Source organism: Anas platyrhynchos, chromosome 6 (genome assembly GCF_047663525.1).
Source record: "Anas platyrhynchos isolate ZD024472 breed Pekin duck chromosome 6, IASCAAS_PekinDuck_T2T, whole genome shotgun sequence".
In the NCBI taxonomy this organism is placed as follows: Eukaryota; Metazoa; Chordata; class Aves; order Anseriformes; family Anatidae; genus Anas; species Anas platyrhynchos.
Genome location: NC_092592.1, coordinates 13,776,829 through 13,800,692, shown reverse-complemented (window position 1 = coordinate 13,800,692; position 23,864 = coordinate 13,776,829). Strand labels below are relative to the sequence as shown.

Genomic DNA, 23,864 nt, shown 5'->3' with positions numbered 1-23,864 from the left:
TTAATAGAAAACACCAAGCAGGGATTTTTTTTATTTATTTTTTTGTAAGTTACTTTGATGGGCCCTGGGGTATTTTGTTCATGTAATAAGCCACGCTGAGCCCCGTAGTTTTGAATCCAGCACTGGAAATTACTGTTGGAAAATACCTTAGCTCATAAATATAGTTTATAGGTGAAGTGGAGGACTTTGATCTTGAGTGACTTTGACTTTTCCTGTACAACACGTTAATGAACCTGCGTGAAACTCGTCACAGTTAATTCAGAGAAAAATTCAAAATCTGGACTTAAATTTGTACAGGTTAACTAGTGTCCAAGGAAGACAGTGCAGATGGTATCATTTGGCTGGGTCTTGAGTTAAATAAGGGGATTTTTGATACTAGAAAGAGATTGGTTTGTCCAAACTAAGTTCAAAATGTATTTAGTCACGTTTTCAATAAAGTTATTTGTAAATTAATACAATCCCACAGTAATGAAATGCATAAAGTGAATTTGAAACAAGGACCTTGAAGACAGCTAATTTATTTAGCCCTTGATGCAAATTCCTTTCCAATGCATGCTGTTCTCTTCCCCTCGTTCATACACTCAATGTGTATGAATGCTGATCCTTTTTTTTCTGAACAAAGCCTTTAAAACAATGGATAATGATCTTGATAGCAAGACAAAAATTAGAATATTTTAATAATTAGAATAAGTTATAATTATACTTTATAATATAAAAAAAAGTGAGCACTCATGCTCGCTTAGCCACAGATATCTCAAATCCAGGTTTACATCAAATGAACGCCTTTTTAACCAGCTGGAGTAAGCCAAGCCCCCATGCTGTGACAGAAGAGCTGTTAAAGCACTGCTTGTGCTCACGAGCAGTTTTGTTTTGTAGAAGCACCCTTGCAGTCATTGTATGTTTTGTGATTCAGGAAAAATGCACCCTTTCAAGTAGAAAGATAATTTCACTAAAATAGCACAGTGACAGTTTAGGGGACCTTCTGCAGTTCTTTAACTTTCATTTAGTCAAGTTTACTTCTTGCCCCTAAAACAAGCTGTTGGGAGTGTTATTAGGTTGTGATGGTGACAACAGAAGGTAAAGTTGTAAAGAGCTTTTGTTGTAAAGAGCTTTTGTGATCCTTTTGTTCTAACATACAAAGTAGGTCTTGGTTAGCACTAAGAATATGTTCTCAGGCATTTTTCACTAATTCAGTGCAGTATTTTTTCAACCAAACATCACAAAGAACTACTTGGTATCTTATGAGCATCCAGCAAACACATCAACAAGCTTTATTTAAGCCTTTTTCTTTTGCCATAACAATAGTTATAATGGCCGAAGCAGCAGTCTGTGGATTCCAAATATTAGAGACTGAAAACCATTGTTATTCTTTATTATTTTAAGCCACATTTGCTTTTCAGCTTTTAATGCTGTTCAGACTGCAATTCTCAGTGCTGGTAATTAACACCGCTTTCTAGTTCCCGTGGCAGCTAGCAGGGAGCAGTTTTATCCTTGCCATTAGTGCATTTTCCTTTGGGGAGCAAAAATACTAAGGAAGAAATGCAGAATGACCTTGTGCGGCATGTAGAGTAACAGTGCAGGACAATAATGATTTCTATTGTTAGAAAGATTTTAGTGCAGGAATGCATGTAGGCAGTTCATTAAATATTTACAGAACTTGGCAGATTGGAGGAAAAAAAAAAAGGGGTGGGAGAGGAGGGAAGAGAGCAGAAAAGAGCTTTGAAATGAGTCTGAGTGGCTCCCCATCAGAGACCAGAGATCTGCCCTGTGCATATCTGCAGCCTGAGAAGGAGACCAGACTCTGGTGAGGGGAGGAGAGCTTTCCCTTGGCTCAAACCTGAGCAGGTGCTGCAGTCACTCTGGGTATGATCTCCATGAGGATCATCTGCAGCTCCCCACCATGGGGAGAAATCTTGGTTCTTTCTATTCCCAAGGGTCAACTTAAGCAAGAGAAACTTAAAAAAATTAAAGTTATTTTCTGGATGCTAGTCATCCAGTTAGGGGATGTTTGGGTTTATGAAATCCTGGAATTATTTTCCTTTTCTGTTCTATATGCTCTTCTAAAATGGGTAACCTGTCTTGCTTGTATGCTGCCATTCTCTTTCCCTAAAAGATTCTCCTTTTTTTTTTTCCCTCCTATGCATGATGGACCTGGTGATGCTTCCATATTTTTTTTTTTCACCTTGCTTTCTATTCTCCTCTGTATTAGTGTAGACCTAAAAATAGTTGCATAACATTTCTTATTCTTGATGAATATTCTGATGCCTATTCTGCAAGAGCTTTCACATTTAGACTCAGAGTCTGCTACATTTACTAATAAGTGCATAGGTCTTTTCAAATGCTGTGTTGCCCTAGGAAGAAGTTGTACATAGTTCCTGAGACCCAGGGTATAGCAGATAGTTTTTCAAGTGGTTTGGGGTTTTAAAGAGCTTGACCAATTTCAAGGAAGTACTTTTTCTCCTCATAATTTCTTTCTTCCCTTTTAACCTTGACTGGACTTCAGGAGGAAAAAAAAAAAAAAAAAAGTTATTTAGTTGGAAAGCCCGTTTTGAATCTTTCAAATGAGAAGCTATGTAAACGTATCAAAATTGTCGTTAAAAGAAAAAAAAAAAACAAAAAAAAAAACAAACCAACATGCAACCCACATTTTGTTTTTGAATGAAGTATTGAAATTATAAATTTTCACTTTATTCTAGCCTAATTCATTATGCTTTCAGCTGTTTTGATTGCTGCAGAAGGAAAAGGAAAGAATTTTGGACCTGAGTCCCTGTGATATCCCACCTCTGCCAATTAAAGCTGCTTTGCAGTGGTGTGATTATGAAAATCACATAGAGGGTTAAAAGATCCAAACTTTTGATTTGGAATCCTAAATCCAAAATTTGTTCGGAATCCTTATTTCAAAGGGCAATATTTAAGAAAAGAATTGGAAGAGCAGGACATTCCTCCATTCCATCTATATGGAAATATTGGTCTTTTAGTTTTTTTTAAAGAAGACTGGATATTCAATTTTTTATTTTTATTTTTAAAGGGGGACATTCAGGGGAAAAAAAAAATGACCAGGCTTTTTAGAACTTCCTTAATCTAAGAAGTTGTTTTTTAATTTTTTTTCTCCTTCCTTTTCTGTGATTATCAGAATAAATACAAGTGAGGGAGAACAGCCACATTGTGGTATTCTACAGGTCAGGCACCATGAGTAGGAATTACAAAGCCTCTGGTGTTGCAGCCTTAGGTAGCCCCCTACTACAAGGAGGTATAGACTTGGCTTTACACTCCTGTTCGTTATTCTTTTTGTTGAAAGCATTCCCAGAAAGTCTCTGAAGAGCAGCAAACATAAAAACTGTTAAAGCTCTGCAGCAACTGTACTTCAAGAGCTCTGGTAAATACTAACAGGTTACCATTCCGATTTTTGGACCCTCTAAAAATATCCTAAATGAATGATGCCAGCATACAGCACTGTAATAAAGTTGGGAAAGAATAGGTCCACCTGGCATGCAACAGAGAATAGGTTTGCTGTAGCGATCAGGGACTTAAACCCAGGTCCAGGCTGTGCACCGTGCCTCTGCCAAGTATGAACCAGACAACAGGTCAAGCCATCTTTTACCAGTATAGTCATTCTTAGCACAGAGCTACTCCAAGCACATTCACATCAAACATCTGGCGTTGGCACACAAGCTAGATAATACATGTACAGTGTAAGTATAGGTGAAGCAAAAGGTGTCCAAGGAGTTTGAGTCTGCCATTCCATCAATTAGCTTGAAATGGTGGGGTGGGGTGGGGTGCAAAGCAGCAGGCTTGCCACACCTCCATTCCTTCTGTGATTTTGAGAGTTGTCATGGCCTTTTTCACCCTTGTGGATTTTAATACCTTCTCCCATGGTAGTAAGTGGATCTATTCATTCCCCATCACTTTCCCTCTGAGGTGCCTAATATGCTTTTCATGCTGTAGTGTGTGGTTTCACTTTTCACTACACTTGTTTCTAACAGCTTGCAGTCATTGGGTACAGGTTTCTGATATCCTTATAGCAAGAGGACAAAATGCTTTTTTTGTGCCTTGTTGCCTTTTGCTGATAGTAAAATGTGTGTATATATATATATATTAGTCACTATGATAGAAATGCAATTAATATCAGTTGAACACCAGACAGAAACATTTAACTCTTTTAAAAAATCACTGTGTGTTTTTGCCTGAGTTATGGTGTGATTTACTAGCAGAGATCAAGAGCAAATTTCCTATTTCAATAACTTGTGACAACTTTGGAAGAACTGCCAAAATAGACAAACTTGAATTTACTGGCCTCTGTATAGAGCGTTGGCAACAGAGCACATAACATATGGGAACAGCTGTAAGGATGTTAAATATTCCAGCTGACAGGTTGGTTCTGCAATGCCAACCCATCGAGAAAAGGCTCTTCACCTCTCTGAGGAATGCTCTCTGAATGTAATTTAAAGCTGAACCCCCTCTGCCTTCTCAGTCCTTTTTGAATTGGCATCCCCACATCACCTCTCTTTCAATGTTGTGTGCATATATTGACTTTATTATTATTATTATCATTATTATTATCATTTGAGGGAAAATCAAGGAGTAAGAGAGAAGAAAAGCTGGAGGGGAGCTTGATTTGTTTTGCAGAAGCCTAGGACAACAGTGTCTAGCTATTCTGTAGCACCTGTAGCATTTGTCACCTATGGATCCTAAATTTTAGAAATAGTCCAAGATGTAGAGCAGGGAGATGATGTGTTCACAGTGGTACAGCAGGTCAGAGGCAGAGGCTGATTTCTTGCTTCCCTGCCCAGGCTGTCGTTGCAGACTTGTTTAGCTTTAACTAGCAGGGGCTGGAATTTTATTGTCAAAGAGTTTGAGTAATTGTACATAACAGATGATTTTCTCCATGAAACCGTGAAAAATTGAAAATTTGCAAAACGGTTTATTTTTAAATGCTATCATTATTCTTTAATTTATTTAGCCATATGCATCAGCATTTCTCAGTAATTGCTCAAACAAGCACAAATAATTAACCAAGAAGACAATAAAACCATTACAAATAATAATACAGATAAGCTTTCAGTGATGCTTCCAACCTCCTGGAACTGTCCTTTGAAAGTGTTTCACAGCTTATTCTCCACAGTGGCTGTGTGCTTGGCAGCTCGGGATGGGCAGCCTGGGTGAGAACTGGGCTTTGGGACAGTGGGACAGTCTCCGCCAAGATACAGATGGGTAGTGATCCCCTACCCTGCTTCTGGGAGCAATGACTGATGCTGCTGTACATGTACTTCTCCCAGAAACCTGAAGATGTTTTCCTCTGGGGTGGTCTCAGAGAAGGGATGTGGCATTTACAGTTAAACTACAGAAGAGTAAACCCAACTGTGTTTAAGTCTATGGATGATGTGTGATACGTCCAAATAAATCCAATTGCATTGATTGTTCAAATTCTCCATATATTTGCACCCTTAGTTCAAATTGTGATTCATCTTATCATTGTAATCAACATTATGGCTGTTGTGGTAATTGGTAAGCGGTGTTTCTGAAAATTGATTAAGCGAAATGGTTAGCGGGAAAGAGCCACCTGTACCTGGGCAGTGGTGGGTGTTGGATATCTGGGGCTGTTTGCTAGTCAGAACCAGCTCACGGGGGTCCTGTTTTTCCTCAGATGTAAAGAAAAAAGACTCTGTATGCGATCCCTCCAGCCCACATCCACTCTAACTGTGGATGTGGCAAAAGACATAGCTTATCGCTACGTACCCTCTGTGCTGGACTTCATAATCATGGTCCTATAAGCCATTTGAACCTTCAATTTAATATCATGAACAAACACGAAAAAGAACAGAAACAGCTTCCTGGTGCTAACAACCTATGTTTCACATAGCTCAAATTGATTTATTCAGGTCAGCAATCAGTGTCACTTCTGCAGCTGGCAGAATAACTATTGAAGTTTAAAACTTTCACAGACATGAGCACCTTAAAAGTCATACTTCTGTCTGAATACTTTATCTATAATGGTTACAAGTGACAACTAAGATCATAGTAGCTGAAAGAAATATGAGTGGAATATGTTTCCTCTTATTATTTTGGTTGTGTTTACTTTGTGCACAGCAACATTTTGCATATTGCCACCTTGCTTTCAAAAGCATGTAAGCAGTTATTTTGGCCCTGTTTCTGTGGATATTTAACCCAACAGAAAAAGGGAGAGGAGCTCAGGAGAAAAAATTGGAGATGTTATTTTATCAATAGAAACTGGTCATGAGCAGTTTGAGTAGGTGTGCTGAAATTGCATTTAACCCAGTTAAAAGAGAGTAATCATGTCATTCTTTATGATTTTGCTGAACTCATGAGAAATGTAGATAAGAATAAATGGGAATCAGAAAATAATTATATATTTTTAAGTTCTTCCTTCGTCTTTTGTTAGACAACAAAGTAATTGTGAAAAAGATCTGTGCTGTGGCAGAAATCTTACTATCTTCTCCACTGTGATCTTTGTTTTGTGTTTTTTTTTTTTTTAGTTTATGTTGTATTTTCTTTTTAAAATATTTAGTCATGTAATAGCATCCACAGTACCAGCTTATTGTAAAGATAACAAATATCTAGTACTAAAAATACAAATTCAATGCAGAGAGAAATAGATTAAAGAAAAATAGACCAATTATGTTTACTGCAGGTCATCACAACACAGCATAAAAACTCTGCAAGTGTAATATTTTCCATACCTCTGTGGAAACGTGGGTTAACCACTCATATCTCTGAGATACTGCCCAGTAACCACTAACAACACCGATTCTTCTTTCAAGCCAAAATGCAGCTTTGACTTCCTGGCTCTATTCAGGATCAGAGACACAATTTTTGCTGAATTTCCAGTTGAATCACAAAGCAGGAAGAAGAAAATCCATTCCTGTTCACGTCCAGTGTCTGCCTTACAGACCTTTGTGTCTCACTGTGTGCCCGGAGATTGCCCTACGCCTACAACTGTCACAAGAAGAATTATGTTTACACTGATATTACTAGCACAGATACTCCCAGGTTAAAAGTTTCAGGCGCAGATTTGTCCAAAAGGGATGTCTGGTGCTACAGATAGGATTCAAATGTTTTTCTTACTTATCTGATGATACAAAAGCTGTTTTGGTTTGGTTTTCATAGTTATGCATATTGATGAAAGCAATGTTTGACTGAAATTACCAAAGGACACAAGGAGGTGCAGAACATCCTCTGAGATGTGTTTTGTGATCTCAGTCCTTGCATGGACAAGCACAAAAGTAGGCTTTTATTCAAAGGGATCAGTCTTCCCTGTCATTGTGGGAAGATTAGTCAGTAATTTTGCTACCAATGCAGATATCAGTATTCTGCTGTGTAGAAGGTAGTGGGGATAACAAGTATCGGTGCTCTTTGCTTATGTAAATAGTGAATGGATTATTTGCAGTGCCTGATTTAATTTTAAAATGTATTTTAGCACTTCTAACCAATTTCAGTTCTGACTGACTAACATCAACAATGTATTTTGTTTTTTATGTATTAATTAATTTTGTTCTCTGTGCCGCAGTACTCCAAACCAGATAGGCATCCTGGGCCTGTTCTGGACAAAGTTATGGAGTCTAGCTTTTCAGGCCCTCAGTCTTTCCCAGAGGCCTTGTCTCCTGACAGAGGAACCCAGCCCATCAAGCAACATAGGTAAGCAAATGGCTGTCTGATGGCAGGCTGCCGAGAGATGTTGCTGAACTGGTGATACACGGACAGGATTATTGTGCTCCGGGACTGGGAGATGTGTAGAACCATATGATACTAATAGAGCCTTAGCCTACTCATTAAGCAGATGTCCAAGCATTTTCTTATCTGTGGACATAAAAGGCATTAAAAGCGCTCACCAACTATGTTTTGCAAAGGTCCTAGAGGAAGCATTAAAAGACATCCCAGCTATAGAGACAGACCACCAAATGAAATAACTCTAGTTTGAGAAATCATTAAAAACAAGACTTTTCTTCTCAATGTTCCTGAAGTTAATGACTTATTCTCCAAAGAAAGGCATGCATGAAAACTTCCAGCCTTTCTCACTCTTTCTTTAAACAAATAGTACTTGAAATTAATAATGACTTATTTGTGAACATATGGTGGTTTTTGAAAACTAGTCTTTACAAAATTTGGATGCACGTTTTTTCCAGGAGTAAAAGAAGAGGAATGTCAATCATCACTGGGTGGCATTTGGGTTAGAATTCTACTTTTAGCCTTTCTGTGTGAAAAACAGTGCAGATGCTTTGTTATAGGACTAGAAATCAAGCTTGTGATTGGTATAAGCAGTATGGTTGGGGGAATTGTAACAATAATGTGTTTCAGATGTCAGATTGAGATGGAAGGCTGAGAAAAATTAGATAAGAATTTTTTTGGCTAGGTAATCTAAAAGGAAGGATTTATTAATTTTTAATTAAGGACAGCATTTTAAAGTTACTAAAAAATAGTCTGGGATTGCATGAGGTAGTAATCTAACTTCTGTGGCATCTAATGTAAAGCGGAGAGGGCACTTTTATTGCAGCCTCCCAGTCAGCTACATGTTCCTTCTTCTTTGAATGAAAAGAGAAGGAATAAAAAGCCTACCAAAATTCACCATATAAACTAGGAAAGGATATTTGGGTCCTATCTACATTTGTCTTACTGAAGCCTTTAATTTGGCATGAAAAAGTAATACCAACTTGTAATACCAGTAATATCATGTCAGATCCACTTATTAGGGCTTCTTCCTTATTCCACACAGATTTTTTATACACAATTAGTAATTTTACTAAGCATAAGATGAAATCTGTAACTATTGTCAGAATGCTTTCCACTTGAAGCATTGGGGAGACTTTTTATCTCAATTTAGTCAAAAGGTGAAGTTTAAAGAAAAGACACTGACATTCACTTATCTTTAATAACATTATTGCAACACTCAAACTTGAAATTATGTAGGTGCTACATTACTACATTATTAAGATTAAAATGTGGAAATAAGGGCTAAAAATATTTCTTGTTTATGAGTACTTCTTGAAAGCTGAATGACTCTGGATTCTGTTTTCCATAGGGAAAATAAAGAATAAGTCTCACAGAATTTACAGTGAATTAATGCAGAATTCCAAAGTACTTATTTTAACACCTCTATGCACCAAAATCTCTGTTTACTAAGGGAAAAATATATAGTTTTATACTTTCAGATGTCAAACACTGGACTAAATTAAGAGTCTTTTCTTCAGAACTGCTTTTAAGATGTGGAATCACTAGCTTGATTTATATTCTTTTTGTAGTTCTATAACTTAAGATTTATTATACAAGGACCTCACTTTATAAAACATGCAACAGACTTCAACATGTCACTGACTTATAAGGCTATCTTTGATTTATGCATCATGTGACGGCTTCCTAAGTTATTCAGTTTCTTTAGTTTCTAATTACTGTTCAGTATGAAATAGCTTTATTTCCCCTTCCATTTCATTTTTGTGATGTCCATCTATTAAATCACAATCTAGGTACAATTAGCACTTATTTATGTATTCAAATAAGGCTAAACGATTAAACTTTTTTTCTTTTTTTTTTTTTTTTCTTTTTTCTTTCTCTTTTTTTTCTTCTCTGAGATGCATTTTGTCCTAACCATCCCTTCATTTCATTCCATTGAGGTGTTTCATCCAAACTAAGCAGTGACATAGGCTTGAAGTGATACTAGCTTAAATTCTTAGGTCTCCCTAAGATGGACAATTAGAGAAAAATAGAGCAAGTGCAGTATCATGTCTTCAAAATCACATGAGCCTGGAAAAATTATAGCAGCTCTCCAGGTTCTCTATTTTACACTATTGTTAAACTATTACTGCTCTATTTCCACTCACTATGGAAATATTTTGTTCCATGACTAGAACTGTTTTCTCTGTTGGTGCTTCCGAGGGTATTAATGATGGGTGATTATTTCTTAAATCAGTAGCTGTCTGTTCACAGTTTCTAAAACCAATGCAATTTTGGCCTGACAGTAAGACTATCGAGGTAGGAAATCATTCTGGGTTGCTGAAATTTGACTGACAGAGATCATCTGGTTATTTCACTCAGATTACTAGATAATAACAATTTTCTCACTCTGCCAACCTCAGTGGCATGCAAGGAATTACAATAGAGATGAAAGAGTTGAATCACCACTGCATCTTACTCCTAAAGTATTTCCTGTCTTATGCACTGTTAATATTGTAGAATTTTACACCATCTGCTTACATATGTAAAACAATCCATAATATTCCTAGAACTGGAAAATAACAAGTATGTTTAATGAGTAAACTTACTCAGTATGCTCAGTTTCATCTCAGGTTATCTGTTGGTTTCACTAAGAAAAAACCCTGCTGTCTTTGTATCTAACTGATAGAAACAAATTACGGTTTTGTTAACTTTCGGACCGATGTGTGATCCCTTTGAGTAGCAGTTTTCTTGGTAATTAGTCATACTGACTTTCCTTCATCGATTCATTCATCATTGATTTTAGAGGGATTCATTTCAGAGAATGCTTTGATGAAAGCCAAATGCAGAGGCTTTCGGTTTAAAGCAGTTGTATTGTCTTGCAAAGGCACCAAAATACAAAAAATGTACTCCAAATTGTAAAATAATTTGTGGTTGCATTTTCAATGAATTTTTAACTCCATAAAAACCATGCTAAAACCATATTATAGTCTTAGCAAGCATTTTACTCTTTATGCTCTCTGTATAATTGATTCAGTTTACGTTAAATGGAATAGTAAATCTAAGCTATTATGTAAATAAAGTTATTGGATTAAAAAGAACAAATACTGATAAACTAATGCAACCAAGGAAGCTTGAGATGGGAGAAAGTATAAAGAATCTGGTACTTCACTCCCTCCTTTCCCTCCTTCCCCCCCCCCCACCCCAGTTTTCTGGAGAAGTTTACTTTTAAAAAGTAAACTTTTAAAAGTTTACTTTAAAAAAAAATGGAAAATGGCGTAAAGATATTAGGGTGTAGGGGGGTAGGCAGAGAAACAAAATATCACAGAGAACAATAGGTCATGCTTGAAGTTGAGTAATGCAGATAGATCAAAACTCTGCAATAATAAATACAAGGTCAGGCATTTGGGAACTAACAACAAATTTTTATCTGATATATTGAGAAACAAATGGGGAAGAAAAGGTTCAGTATATGCTATTCGGTGAAAGGATAAATAAGTCACAAAGTGACACAGATGTGCAAAAGGTAAATGGGATGGGAGGAAGTATTAGTTAAGACATTTCCATCAGAAAGTCAGAAATTTTAGAACTACTTCATGAGACACTGATATCACCACATTTGAATATAGCATGAGAACACACCAGTGTATTGTATCTTGTGTATTTAAAATGGCCTCCTGATTAGTATGAGCTCAAATTGCCTGATGAGCTAATACAATAATACAAGGAATGAATAATCTGTGTTCCACAGAACGGATTAGAGAGTCTGTCTTGGTGTAGTAAATGAAGACTGAAAAGAGTATATGGCAGCTGCTTATAAATACCTCAGAGAAAGCGTAAGGAGAAGTAAAAGACCAATTGAAAATGAAAGAGTATGGTGGCACAATGAAAAATATGTGTAGATTAGATGTTCTCCTAAAGTAATCTCTGGTGTCTTGTTACATGATTGCTAAAACCAGGTTGGACGAGGCCCTGGGCAACCTGATCTAATGCATGGTATCCTGCCCATGGCGGGGGGGTTGGAACTAGATGAGCTTTAAGGTCTCTTCCAACCCAAGCTATTCTATGATTGTATGAAATGCTTGGAATAAATATAGGATGCTACTGAGATTTATAAATATATATATATATATATATATATAAGACTAGTAAAAGTTCTCAGTTTGCTTATGTCACAGCTTTTTGGCATAATAATCTCTACATTCTTAGTATTACTTCAGTCACATAAGTCACATACAGATTTATAGATCTGTTGAAGTTAAAAAGTGATGTTAACTTTCTTCTTTGGGGGCTTTCTGTGACACGGACTCCAGTAGACTCACTGTTTCTTTGTCATCTCATTCTTGTTAGCAGTCTGCCAAAAGGACTTCATGATACAGTATTATGCTGCCACATGGTATTTATTGAGAGATGCTTATGTTCTCAGATGGAACAGATCCTTTTTATTAAAATGGAAAATTGGTTGAAAGTCTGTATAGATAGTTGATCTAAACAAGTGTTAGCTATAGATAGTGTATTTAGCATAAAAATGTGGCTCCCAGGGAGTATCAAAAAATACTGTTTATGTGGTAGCTAGCTCTGTCATTGGGGTTTGTATTTACCGTTCCTCTCTTGGAAGGGCAAGCAGCACGGCTTTCAGCCTTAGCAATATTTGCATCTTGTTATCAGTACAGAATATTGTATGTAATATAATATAGCTCTCTGTATAGTTTTTGCAGATACAGAGCCAGAGTATTTACAATCAGTTTTAGAACTTCCCTTCCTTCCTCTGCTTTGCATCTTTCTGTTCATGTATTGCAGCTCAACAAAGTTTTTAAAACAAAACCACCAAAGCAGGAAGAGAGAACATTTAAATGTTTTTGGCATCTTTTTAGCATCTTTCTCTTGGATATCTAATTCAGAGTGGGACACCAGGGGGCATCTTGAGAACGCAGGGAAAATGTGAAGGCAGAGACATAGAAGGAATACAAGATGTACCAAGGAAGAGTTTGATGGGAATCAAAATGATGTGACAGTTGCTGTCATCACAAGATAAAACACGACTGAAGAGGCAGGAAAAAGAATAAATAAATAAAATAAAGATAGACATTGTTGTAAGCAATATTTCTGTAGCTCCATTGTCCTTATTAAATAAGAAGGGATTCCCATCTAAAGTTTTAACATTTTAATTGTGCTCCTCTTGTTAGTACTTTTCATGTTTCTGTTAACAAAGGTACTTTTGATTGTGTTCATGAGATGTATAATCAATTTTGTTTAGTAATTAACTAAAAAATAGTACAGGATGATTCCCAGCATTATTGTAAATTCACTACAAGTCATCTCCTCTTCATGAACAGGTAATGCACTTGGGAGTTGCGTATGTGTCTTGAACAGTCCACTTCCTGAGACAATCTTTGTTTTAACTCAGTTGCTCAACCTAAAGACAATTTCACATAAAACAATTTTATTTCAAACCATTAATTCATAAGAACTAAATTTCTCCCTAGTTTATTAATTACTTGTGAATCATTTCAGACCTATTCTGATTTTTGTTATTCTTGACTAATCAAGAGATCGGAGACATATCTGCTACAGCTTTCCTTGTTGGTCTGCTTTATTGAACAGCCCAGTTTCATGGACTGGTCTCTTCTATCTACGTAGACTGGAGTACAGAGCAGGGATGAAAATATAAAGGTGACTAAAGAAGGGTAAACAACCTGGAAAAATTATAAGGACCTTGTTTGCCTCAGAGAGGGGAAGGCTTCACATGAGCAATAGAGCAGAAGCCTGAGAGAGACTGTATTAGAGTTATTGGAGGAAGACACAGTTGGACAGTTTGGGGAAAAAGGAGTCACATTTTCATAGGATTTCCCAGTATTTCACAGTAAATTTGCTTTGGCCAGTCGTACAAATGATTTGTGTTCATTTTCACCTCCTTTTTTCAGTCAGAAACGCCAAAAGCCTGAGAATTTAACATTAGCAACAGTTTGGCCTCTCAAGGCTTGTCGGTGCTGCAGCTGCTGCGGTTGCAGGAAGATGCCGGCCTGTGCTTAGATCACTGCAGCCCAACCGGCCCATGCTCCTTTAGTGGGATGGAGGATGTGGCAGCAGAGGGAGCGAGAGGAGTTTCAGTACAAGCTGAAGGAAGTCTACATAGGGCATTAGATGCATCTTTCATGCAGATTATCCAAATTATCTCAGGTGTACATGTATGTGTTGCAATTACATCTGTTACAGACACAGTGTGTACATGAATTTGCACATGCGTGCCCATGTGCTCTCATCCAGCAGGGAAGATGCACAAGAGCATCAAACCAACTACAATTTAACAGTGCCTTTCTAGTTTCAAATATCTGCAATCAGTCCAAAGTTTGTTAAGTTATAATCAGTTTGTTGACTTTCCTAGTACATTGATGAATATACTGCAATCAATAATAACGCAAAAAAAAAACAAAACAAAACAAAAAAAAACCACTAAATTTCATTAGCCTTTGTGAATTATTCATTCAGCTGCATCTTTTAAGACTCCCTGATCTAATAATCTGTTTCCTGAGCAGAAATTGTCAATTGTTTTATGATGTGGTAATGTTATTTTACAGAGTAGGAACTGTATCTCACAGTTTGAACCCAGCCTTCCAAATTGAAAAGCCAGTACTTCACTCCAACGTGGTTTGTTGTTTCAAGTTTTTTTGCAGCCTTCATAATAGCTAAAGAAAAATCTATTTAAGGAAGCATCAGAAGTCCTCAAGGGAGTGCTATTGCTATGGGTTATTGATCTTTTCAATTAAAAAACACCAAGAAAGCGTAAGCGTGAAGAGAACAGAATAGAGACCATAATCGAACATGGGTAGTTCGAGTAGAGCCTGTTGGGTTTCTTTTGTATGTTTTCACTTTGAGGAGAAAGGTTATGTTTTAATGAAAATGTATGTTCCAAGAGAATTTGTCCAAGATATTTGATCCAAGCAAGAATTGCTTGAGGAGTAGACGTGACGCTAACTATTAATAATGTTTCCACTAGGTATAAAATGCAGATTGCTAATAAGCCATGTTACAATAGGAGAGGTAAATATAGGAAACGTCTTTTGCATAGATGAACTGTGTCAGAAGTTAAAATTATTCACCTAACCAAGGATAATTCTTACAGAGCATCTATGAAACCTATACTAAAACATCATTAAGGATGTGACAGGATCTTAGATAATACATACACATTTCTGAGACCAGGGAGAAGAGAAAACCCGGAGAAGAAGGGCCCATTGAAGAGAAATAGGGAGTAGCTGGCAAATGAATAGCTAGTCATGCTGTGCAGTACTGTGACCTGTTACCAGTATAAATAGGTTATGTTTTGACATAATTGTGTGTTCCTTTATTTTTCCATTAGAAACAGCTGGATTTATGGTTAATATAACACAGCTACGTGGATTCTAGACACCTTTTAATTTCTGTATGACATGGAAAAAATCCATTCTTTTTCCGAAACACTATAAAAATGTTGCTTACAAAAGCAATTTTCTAAAAATAAGCAGAAAACTATTACTTTATCATATTACAGTTTATATTTTATATCACATAAAGAAACATCTCTGTATTTGTCAATATCTGTAAAAATAATAAAATCAATGTATATAATGCAAACATATATCAATGTATATAAAATAAGAATAAAACAGTATCAAAAGAAATCTTGTCAAAATGGAGGAAACTTGTATCATAGATGTTTTTTCAAGCTGGAGTTCAGAAGCTTCATTAATATATTTTTTTTTCCAATGTAATGTTATATCAGCAAGCAGGACCCCTAAGCTGATAGGTGATATAATGGACTTTAAATTTAAGATCTGATTTTGAGTTCAGGTCTAGGTATTATGGAGCTCTGCTGTTTATTTTCATTGTCTGAGGGTTCAACTCCTTACACCAGGATTATGGTACACAGCATGGATGAAAAAAAAAAGGGGGGGGGGGGGGAAGAAAAAAAAAAAGCATCCTTCTTCAAGTACGAGAAAACATTTAATATACCAGTCAATTACTTTCATTCCTAGAAGGGTTGTGATCTATTAGATATGGCGTAAACAGCAGCTAGCTGTGGATTATAGCAGTAGATTTCCTTAGAGAATTTCTGCTGACATCGTAGACTGTCACTGCAAAGTTTATAAAATCCGTAATCCATGCATTATTAATTCTGAATCTTTACTTTGCAGAAGTTTACGCTTTTGCTGTGATAATTTTTACTGTACCCTTGATGTTGTTCCTAGAAGTCTCTCTTCATGCTGCAGCCCAGGACAAAAAAGTGGGATGCTACATAGAAATGCCTTTCGGAGGACTCCTCCCTTACCTCGGGGTAGGTTCAATGGAATTACAGGACCAGCATATCAACAGCTAGAAGAGTCAAGGATCACAGACCAGGACACAATGCCTTGTCATGGGTAAGTAATAAAATAACCATAGTGAGTTTGTTAGTGAATGCTTTAGGTAGTTAACATGCTTAGCTATTACGGTCCTTCCAGCTTTGTTGTAGTGTACTTTGGGTCCAGTTCATAGCGCTGAAAGCAGACAAATGTTTTTTGCGTACTGGCTGGTACTTTGGAGGTAACATGCTTTTACCTGGCTGCCCAGCGCTAAGTGACTGCCAACACTGTACTCCACAGCACTGCTTGGAAAAGTAGTTCTAGTAACTTTTGCACAGAACTTTCTTCCATCAGTACTGGACAAATGAGAGGAAATAATTCAGAAGGCCAACTTTCATGTTTATTAACTAAATCTTTGTAGATTGTGTGTTTGCTGTAGACTGAAGACCAACCACTTCACACGGGTTTGTCTTTGAACACACACAAAGAACATGATATTTTTTATTTTTTAATTCATCTCCAGCTGTACATAAGGTCTGAATTTCAGAAGTGCTCCCGAGCACCTACAGCTGCCTTTGAAGTCTTTTGCAATTGCCAAGTTGTTTTGCATAATATTTACATATCCCTATAGATTTCCAAAGGCTTCCCGAAATCATTGCAAACACACTACGTGTAGTGCTAGCAGGAATGCCTGCAGTGGGTTGTGATAACCCTGGTTTCATTTGAACATGCTAAGTCCCAGCTAAGTGAGGTGAAGGGTGTGCACCCAGGTGGGCAGAGGCAGGCAGCACATGTCCCCCCAGCTCCTCTGGCCCCTCTCCAGCCTGCAGCTGGTGTCCCTGCCCGTGGTACCCTGAGGGAGAGCGGTTTGCTCACTAGATCTCTTGTAGCTGTATCTGTCCAACAAAGCTGGCCACAGTCACTGGCGGAGGCAGACTACAAGTGGGGCTTGCCTAGGATGGAAGAAAACAAATCAGCAAAAGCTTTGGATTTCTCTAGACTTCTGCTCAAAAGTTCAAATTTATCTCATACTTTTTTCATTTGTTGCTGTTGGCTTCTTCAAAAGCCAACAAACTCGTTAATACTTCTTATAGTAAATATACTGTTGTTCATTTGTACAATAATGTATCTATAATTCCTTAAGAAAATTTTGACTCTGAATGCAATCCTTACTGTTATGGGCAGGCTACCACATGGCAGTGTCTTGCAACACAGGCTGTGAAGGAAAGCTGCAGCTTCTTCCAGGTTGAGAAGTGAGGTAGAAAACACAGCAAAGCTGTCTTGTGTGTTAGCTGTATTTACTCCTCCCTAGGAAATCAGGGTATGATATTAAAAGTATCATCTTGCACTGGCTTGTTGCCACTCTGCAAAAGGTTGACTTTTCAACTGCGCTGTGACCTCTTCTGGCCTCAATCCCTGAAGCACTTCATCCTTATTTTCTGCACTGTGCATGTCTGTAGGATTTCACTTTCTTCCTACTGCCCCTAACAGTGGGACCTTTCCTCAGAAAGAGCCCTGCAAATACATCAGCAGGTGCTGTAGTGACAGGGAGTCATGGCAGTATGCGTCTGTCTGGTTTATATTGGTTTGATACCAACATCCAACATTTTAAATTGGTTTGATACCAACATCCTTAAACCAGTGCGCGTGAGAAGTAAATATAAAGATGTCAATGTTAGGCATGAAAATAAAAGCAAATCTTTGATCTTGCTTTATTACAGTGTTTCACTGATGATGGCTTTTACTAAAAAGAAGTCTTTAAAGAGAATAACAATGCTTTTTGCATGTGACACAGTAATGAAACACTCTTCAACCAAAATATAAATACACAACTTATGTCTGAACAAAAATAAAAATTGATTCGCTAATTCTACTTTCTGTGAAATTCCAGGGACAGTTTTTCCCCAAATCTGCATCTTACCACCTGAATATCCCCCAGTTTCAGATTGTTGGTGTTCTCAATAGTTTTCCAGCCCAGCTGAGCACGTTCCCTGCCCCTGCAGAAGCTGTGGTCCCTTTGCTGCTGTGAGAAAACACCAGCTCTCATTATTTGCAAATCTAACATTTGCAGAGTTCAAGTCAAATACAACTGATACCAGTCAATTTATCAGTATGCTACTCAAAGCAGCAGAAATACCTGCTTGAAATGAGGGGCTTAAGGAAAACAAACCATCTCCGTGGCACTCACTTCTCAGAGCCTGATGAATATCTCAGGGTGTCACCAGTGTGCACGCAGGGAGGTGGACAGCATTTTGAGCCTGTGCTTTCAGCAACAGCTGTTTGCATTACTTGGTGTTAGCTGCTAGAAGTAGTGTCCTGTGTCTGCAAATGTGCATTTATACAGGTAGAAATGTGTTTACAGATAACCGTGTGCTGTGTACCAGTAAACATACAGGTGCATGTGCTTACAGGGCTGAACTGAAGCCTGTTACTGCCACTGCAATGACTCCCATTCATCACAATGGACTTGGCCATCAAGCGTATGCAGTGAACACCTACAGCAGTAGGCCTTACAGCAAAGCTGCTTGTGCTGTGCTGCATAAAACCCATTTTGTATTTAAAGTTCTGATCTCTTCTGTCTCACTTTAATGGCTATTTTAAGGGGCAGTATAATTATTATGCTTCTTTCAGCTTCATTCTTTGATGCAAACTCTTGAAAACTGTGTAACCGATATTTACTGTTGCAGATTGATATATGTTTGCATTTTTCATTTTGCTTGGAGGAAGGGTGGACAGAGCTGCACTTTGAAGTACATGCATATGCTTGAATTTATTCAGACAGAAAATGTTTTGTCTTGTTTTGGTGTTTTTTTTTTTTCAGATAAAAATGATACAGATATCTTTCTTAAGGGAAACTATAGTTCTGGGAAAATTTAATTATAGGAAAAAAGTAATTATGGTTCTTCACTTATAAATACTTATTGAAACTTAAGTCTCTGTTGAAAACAGCAACAGTCTGGTGTCACAAGTAGAAACACGGACCTGTTTGTAACCAAAATCTGGCTCTCACATGGCTCAGAAGTCATATCCCTACTAGTTTAACACATCACTTGTTACACACTATATGCTTTAATTCAGCCTCAGTCCTCCTTTGAAAGCTCTGTGAGCAAAGGACAGAAACGTAATTCTGGCATAAATTTGGTGCATTGATCAAAAAAATCTATGGAAATATGCCAGGCATTATGTTACATGTTATTGTTGCTGCCAATTAGTTTTCAAAATACCAAGAACAACTGAATCCCTTTTGTGGAACTACAAAATGTTACTGTTTTCTCACCAAACCCATTCAGATAATTCCATCTTTTTTTGGTTTTGCTCATACATCATCCATATAATAAATACATCCATTGCATGTGAAATTCATTAAAAAAAATTCACTCCCTTTGTTTTCAGGGTGCAGCCCAGAATATATTTAGGGCCTGAATTACCAAAAAAGGGAATATCGCAGCTGATGAGATCCCTCCAGCTATAGTCGATTGAACAATTATATAATAAGCAAATGCAAAGGAAACAAGAATGGGCACAACCCACAGGTCTGCACTTTTTTGTTTTCCTTTTTTTTTTTTTTTTTTCAGTTGTCCTCCCTCTGGAATACTTTTGCTGATCAGTTTTTCATTCATACTGATTCTTAAAAACTGTTTGAAAAGGCCCTTGGTAAACGGCTAGAAGTGTGTCTAAGCACAGAACAAACATAATTAACCAAAAGCTGAGTCCCGCCTGGTTCGGCCATAAAGCATGTATAGCATGTACAAGAAGCGCTGTTGGGTATCCTCACAAGCCACTTGCTTCATTATTCCCCTGGGTCCCACTTCCCAAAGCAGTATCTCATTCCATCAGATAGCAACAAGGTTCGTAATGCCTCCTCCTTATCGCAGAGTTCCCAGCTGTGGTTTCTGCTCTGCTGGGGAGACTGCTGCGGAACTGTAGTGCAGCGGCTGCACAGCAGTGCACGCGTGCACGTGTCTGGGCTAATGTGTTGAGCAGTTGTACAAACACACTGCCACAATAGATGAGCTAATTACAAGTCAGTGGCACTCTACTGGAAATGAGCCTAAAGATATTTATTCCTCTTTTTTTCTGTCTGACAGCTTATCAGGAGGATGGGGCCAAAGGAAACCTTTCCACTTAATTAGCACTGTACACTAATATCAGACTGCAGCTGTTTTGTACTCTTTAATTCCTGTTCCTAAGTTCTCTTTCTGCTAATGCCAAAAGAAGTGAGGCACATGTGAATAGGATATCCCTGGGGGAAGTCCAGCAAGTTTAAGCAACATTCAGAAAAATATTCTTCATGTACAAACTCAAACACCTGCCTCATGCTAGATCCAGATGTTACTTTCCTTGACTAAGGACACAATATGTTGAATTTCATCATTAGCTTGCCCTATTAAATAGTGATATGATCACAACGCTGATGATACATAAAATATGATCCAGTGAGGACGTGATGTCTGTGGTTTTTGGTAATCATGACTAGTAGAAATACTAACTCTTACAGCACTGGATTTCTAGTCAGACTTCTGAATTGGAAACATCTTTTTTTTTGGCATTGTTTCCTTTATATTTAGTTCTCATTTCCGTTTTTTTAAGTATTTCTTATAAATGAAAACATTTTCTGATCAGAACAATTAATTTGGCTGTGAAGCAAAATGGAAGTGTCAATGAAAATTCACCAAAGTTGCCTTGTACAATAAAAGAAATCGTACTATGATATGTGTTAATGGAGGATAAGCGATTTTTCTTGAAATAAAGATGAATAACATTTTCCAGGGCACAATGTATTATTTCCAGATGAGACTTAAGAAACCAAATCATATCAACATTGGCAGTATGGGTGATTGAAAAGAACAGCACATTTTTCAGAGGTACAATGCACTTAGATGCTCTGAGTGTCCGAAGGGGACCGCATGTGTTTCCATGCAAATAAAGAGACCAACTGGATTTTGTTTAAAGTTCATTTTGTTCTGCATCTTTTTACATGTTTTCCTGAAACAGTGATTTGACATTGAGGGTTTTGATGTTCAAGAAAGCATCAATCCATTTCCCCAGTTATGAATGAAGGAATGGGATTTCAAATTTGATTTGAAAAATAGTCACGATAATAATAATACAGTGTAACTCATGCAAGCATTTAAAAAGCAATTGTCATTATTCCCATATACTGGTGGGGAAAATGGGACAGAAAGAAAAGCAGTGGTTTGCCACAGGCAGACCTGACAATACAAGCCAGGTCTCCAGAGTCTGCTGTTTTCCCCAGGGCCATACTAGCACTAAGTGCTCCTAGTGTGAAGGGGGGGAAAAAAAAAAAAAAAAAAAAAAAGGCAAAAAAGCCATGTAGCTTTCCAGCACAGCTCACTGACTCTCATACAACATTCCTCCCTCTGGTCACATCTGACTGCCCAATGTGCAACATAACCTTTTTCTTTTTATTATTCTTTTCAGGTATTCATCCAGTGGTTTAAAAACTCCTCAGAATACTTCAATAAATATGCAACTGCCTTCAAGAGAAACAACCCCTTATTTTAATAACGTGGATCAGAAGGACTTGGTCGGATATTCAACTTCAAGGGCCAACTCAGTTCCCATCATCCCATCTGTGGGCTTGGACGAAGCCTGCATGCAAATGCAAAATGTTTCTGAAGTAACAGGCATCAAATGGTGCAAAAACTCTTATTCAGCTGAACTTGTCAATGTGAGTTCCCCAGTCAGTAATTGTCTTATAGCAGAACAACACGAAGTGAAAATATTGCTAGAAACTGTGCAGGAGCAGATTCGGATTCTGACCGACGCAAGGAGGTCAGAGGACTACGAACTGGCGAGCGTAGAAGCAGAGAGCAGCGTGAGTGAAAACACAGCGTTTCTGCCCATGAGCCCCATGGCCAAGTCAGAACGAGAGGCACAATTTGTCTTAAAAAGTGAAACGCAAAGAGACTCAGTATTGACCAAGTGACTTTGTGTGGGGGTTGTGGGAGGGGAAACAAGATCTGTGCATTTGATGCTTTGCTAAACAGGAAAGGAGGAAATTAAATACAAATTATTTATATGCATTAATTTAAGAGCATCTACTTAGAAGAAACCAAATAGTCAATCGCCCTCATATCATAGTGTTTTTTAACAAAATATTTTTTTAAGGGAAAGAAAAGTTCCAGGAGGGATAAGGCGTACATCAGGTGCTTTCTAGGCAGGATTATACATACAGTTTCAGTTACAGAGCATTTTAACACTGTCCTGTTTGGCTGTCAGAAGGCTTAGGCTATGCATCCTTTTTTCAGTAAAGGCCAAGATCTTTCTTAGGTTCATTTCTGGTTTCAGGGCAGTGCTGCAGCGTGTGCTGGCAGGGGCACAGGTCCCGTAACTCCAGCACCGGCCTGGTCCCCTCTCCCCCTCTCCTCTTGGCTCCAGGTTCATCCCAAGAGAACAAACACACAAACAGCTACTTCTCGGCACTAACCGTGGAGTGACCACCAGTCCCTAACTGAGCTAAACTCTACCTTGCTTGAGAATGTCAGTCAGCATAAGAAAGTCAGCAGAAACGACTAGGAGCTTCAGGTCAGGCTGAGCGTGGAGTGGGATTGGGGCCTCTGGAGATGCAGTGGCCAGGAGCCCATGGCTGCCCCGTCTTCTTCTGAGCTTTGCCTATCAGAGCTGCCTTGGTGGAAGAAGAACAAGAGAAACAAAGTGCAAAAGTGTGCGCTGCAGCAGGTTGGGTTGGTTTCTTTTGTAAGAGCGGGAATGTAAACCCCTTCTTACCAACCCCTCAACGTTTCTAAGTTGTTATACTTCAAAGGCATTTGTAAGCTCTCAAGGAGCACTTCTGAGTGTGTGTGTATTTTTTTTACCTTATTTTTTATTATGGGTTGTTCAGAGATGAATCAGGGAGGTCCAGTATGATCAAAGGCCAGCCGGTAAGTGTCCATGCTGCCCTAATTTGCTCCCGCTTTCAGTTCTTCAGTCACTTTAATTAATCGTGGCTTAGGCTTGTGAACTCTAAAGCTCCAGTCCTGCAGATGGTACAGTATGGGCAGCCCCGTGATCACGCACACAGCTGATTCTGATGGGGCTATACATGAGCAGATGGTTTCCACCAAATCAATTCCTGCTGGGGATCAAGGCCTTAGAGAAGAAATGCCGTTTCCTGGTTGCAGTATCCCAATTGCATTATAACCATTTTTTGCATTTGCTTTCTTTTGAGTCCCTCTTCTCCCCAGAAAATTGTAACATAATATGCCAATAACACCATGAATTGGGTTCAGTGGCCCACACATTGCAGTTTTTATTGGTATTAAAATATTTGCTTATTTGTGGAGAAAAAGAAGATGAACTATAATAAATAATTACCAAATAGCCTTCCCTGGTTAATGTCAGAAGATTGATTTTAAAACAATTACAGTATATACAGAATGTATTAAAATATTCCTTTGCAGCAAAGTAATTGTTAAATTTATTAGATGTGCCCCAGACTTTCCAGTTCACAAGTCTCAAGATTTCCCAAAATAGCACAATTGATCACACAGTGCTGTTGTATGTTTAGTCAGAATAAAGCAATATTTTAACCTCTGTCAAGTAAATTTCAAAAAGAAATGCTGAAGGTGTATGTCATTTATTTTGTGCCTAGTTAAGGCATTAAAAAAAATCCTATTCACAAGTCTTCATTCAGCAAGTCTTATTTTGGGTTTCTTTTATTTTATTTTGGTTTGGTTGTTGTTTGTTTGTTTTGTTTATGTGTGTGTGCTTTTTTGTTTGATTTTTTTTGTTTTGTTTTTAAGATAAAAGTTGATGAAATTGTCTTGTTTACAAAACTTTCTATGGCTGTAATCTTTGCTGTGTGTTTTCAATAAAAGTGTATTTGAGGGCAAACTATGCTTTATGCCCCAGGGTGGA

At 37.8% G+C, this 23,864-nt stretch overlaps 1 protein-coding gene across 5 annotated transcripts in view; it reads left to right on the top strand.

The window, feature by feature from the left end:
• The window catches only part of NRG3 (neuregulin 3), a 394,717-nt gene extending 370,853 nt beyond the window's left edge, over positions 1 to 23,864 (top strand). For all 5 annotated transcript variants that reach the window (XM_072039476.1, XM_027459942.3, XM_027459940.3 and 2 more), the window contains 3 exons: positions 7,526 to 7,653; positions 15,891 to 16,061; positions 21,426 to 23,864. In XM_072039476.1, coding sequence (XP_071895577.1) covers positions 7,526 to 7,653; positions 15,891 to 16,061; positions 21,426 to 21,933 — 807 coding nt within the window. In that variant the 3' untranslated portion in view covers positions 21,934 to 23,864. The remainder of the gene's footprint in view (positions 1 to 7,525; positions 7,654 to 15,890; positions 16,062 to 21,425) is intronic.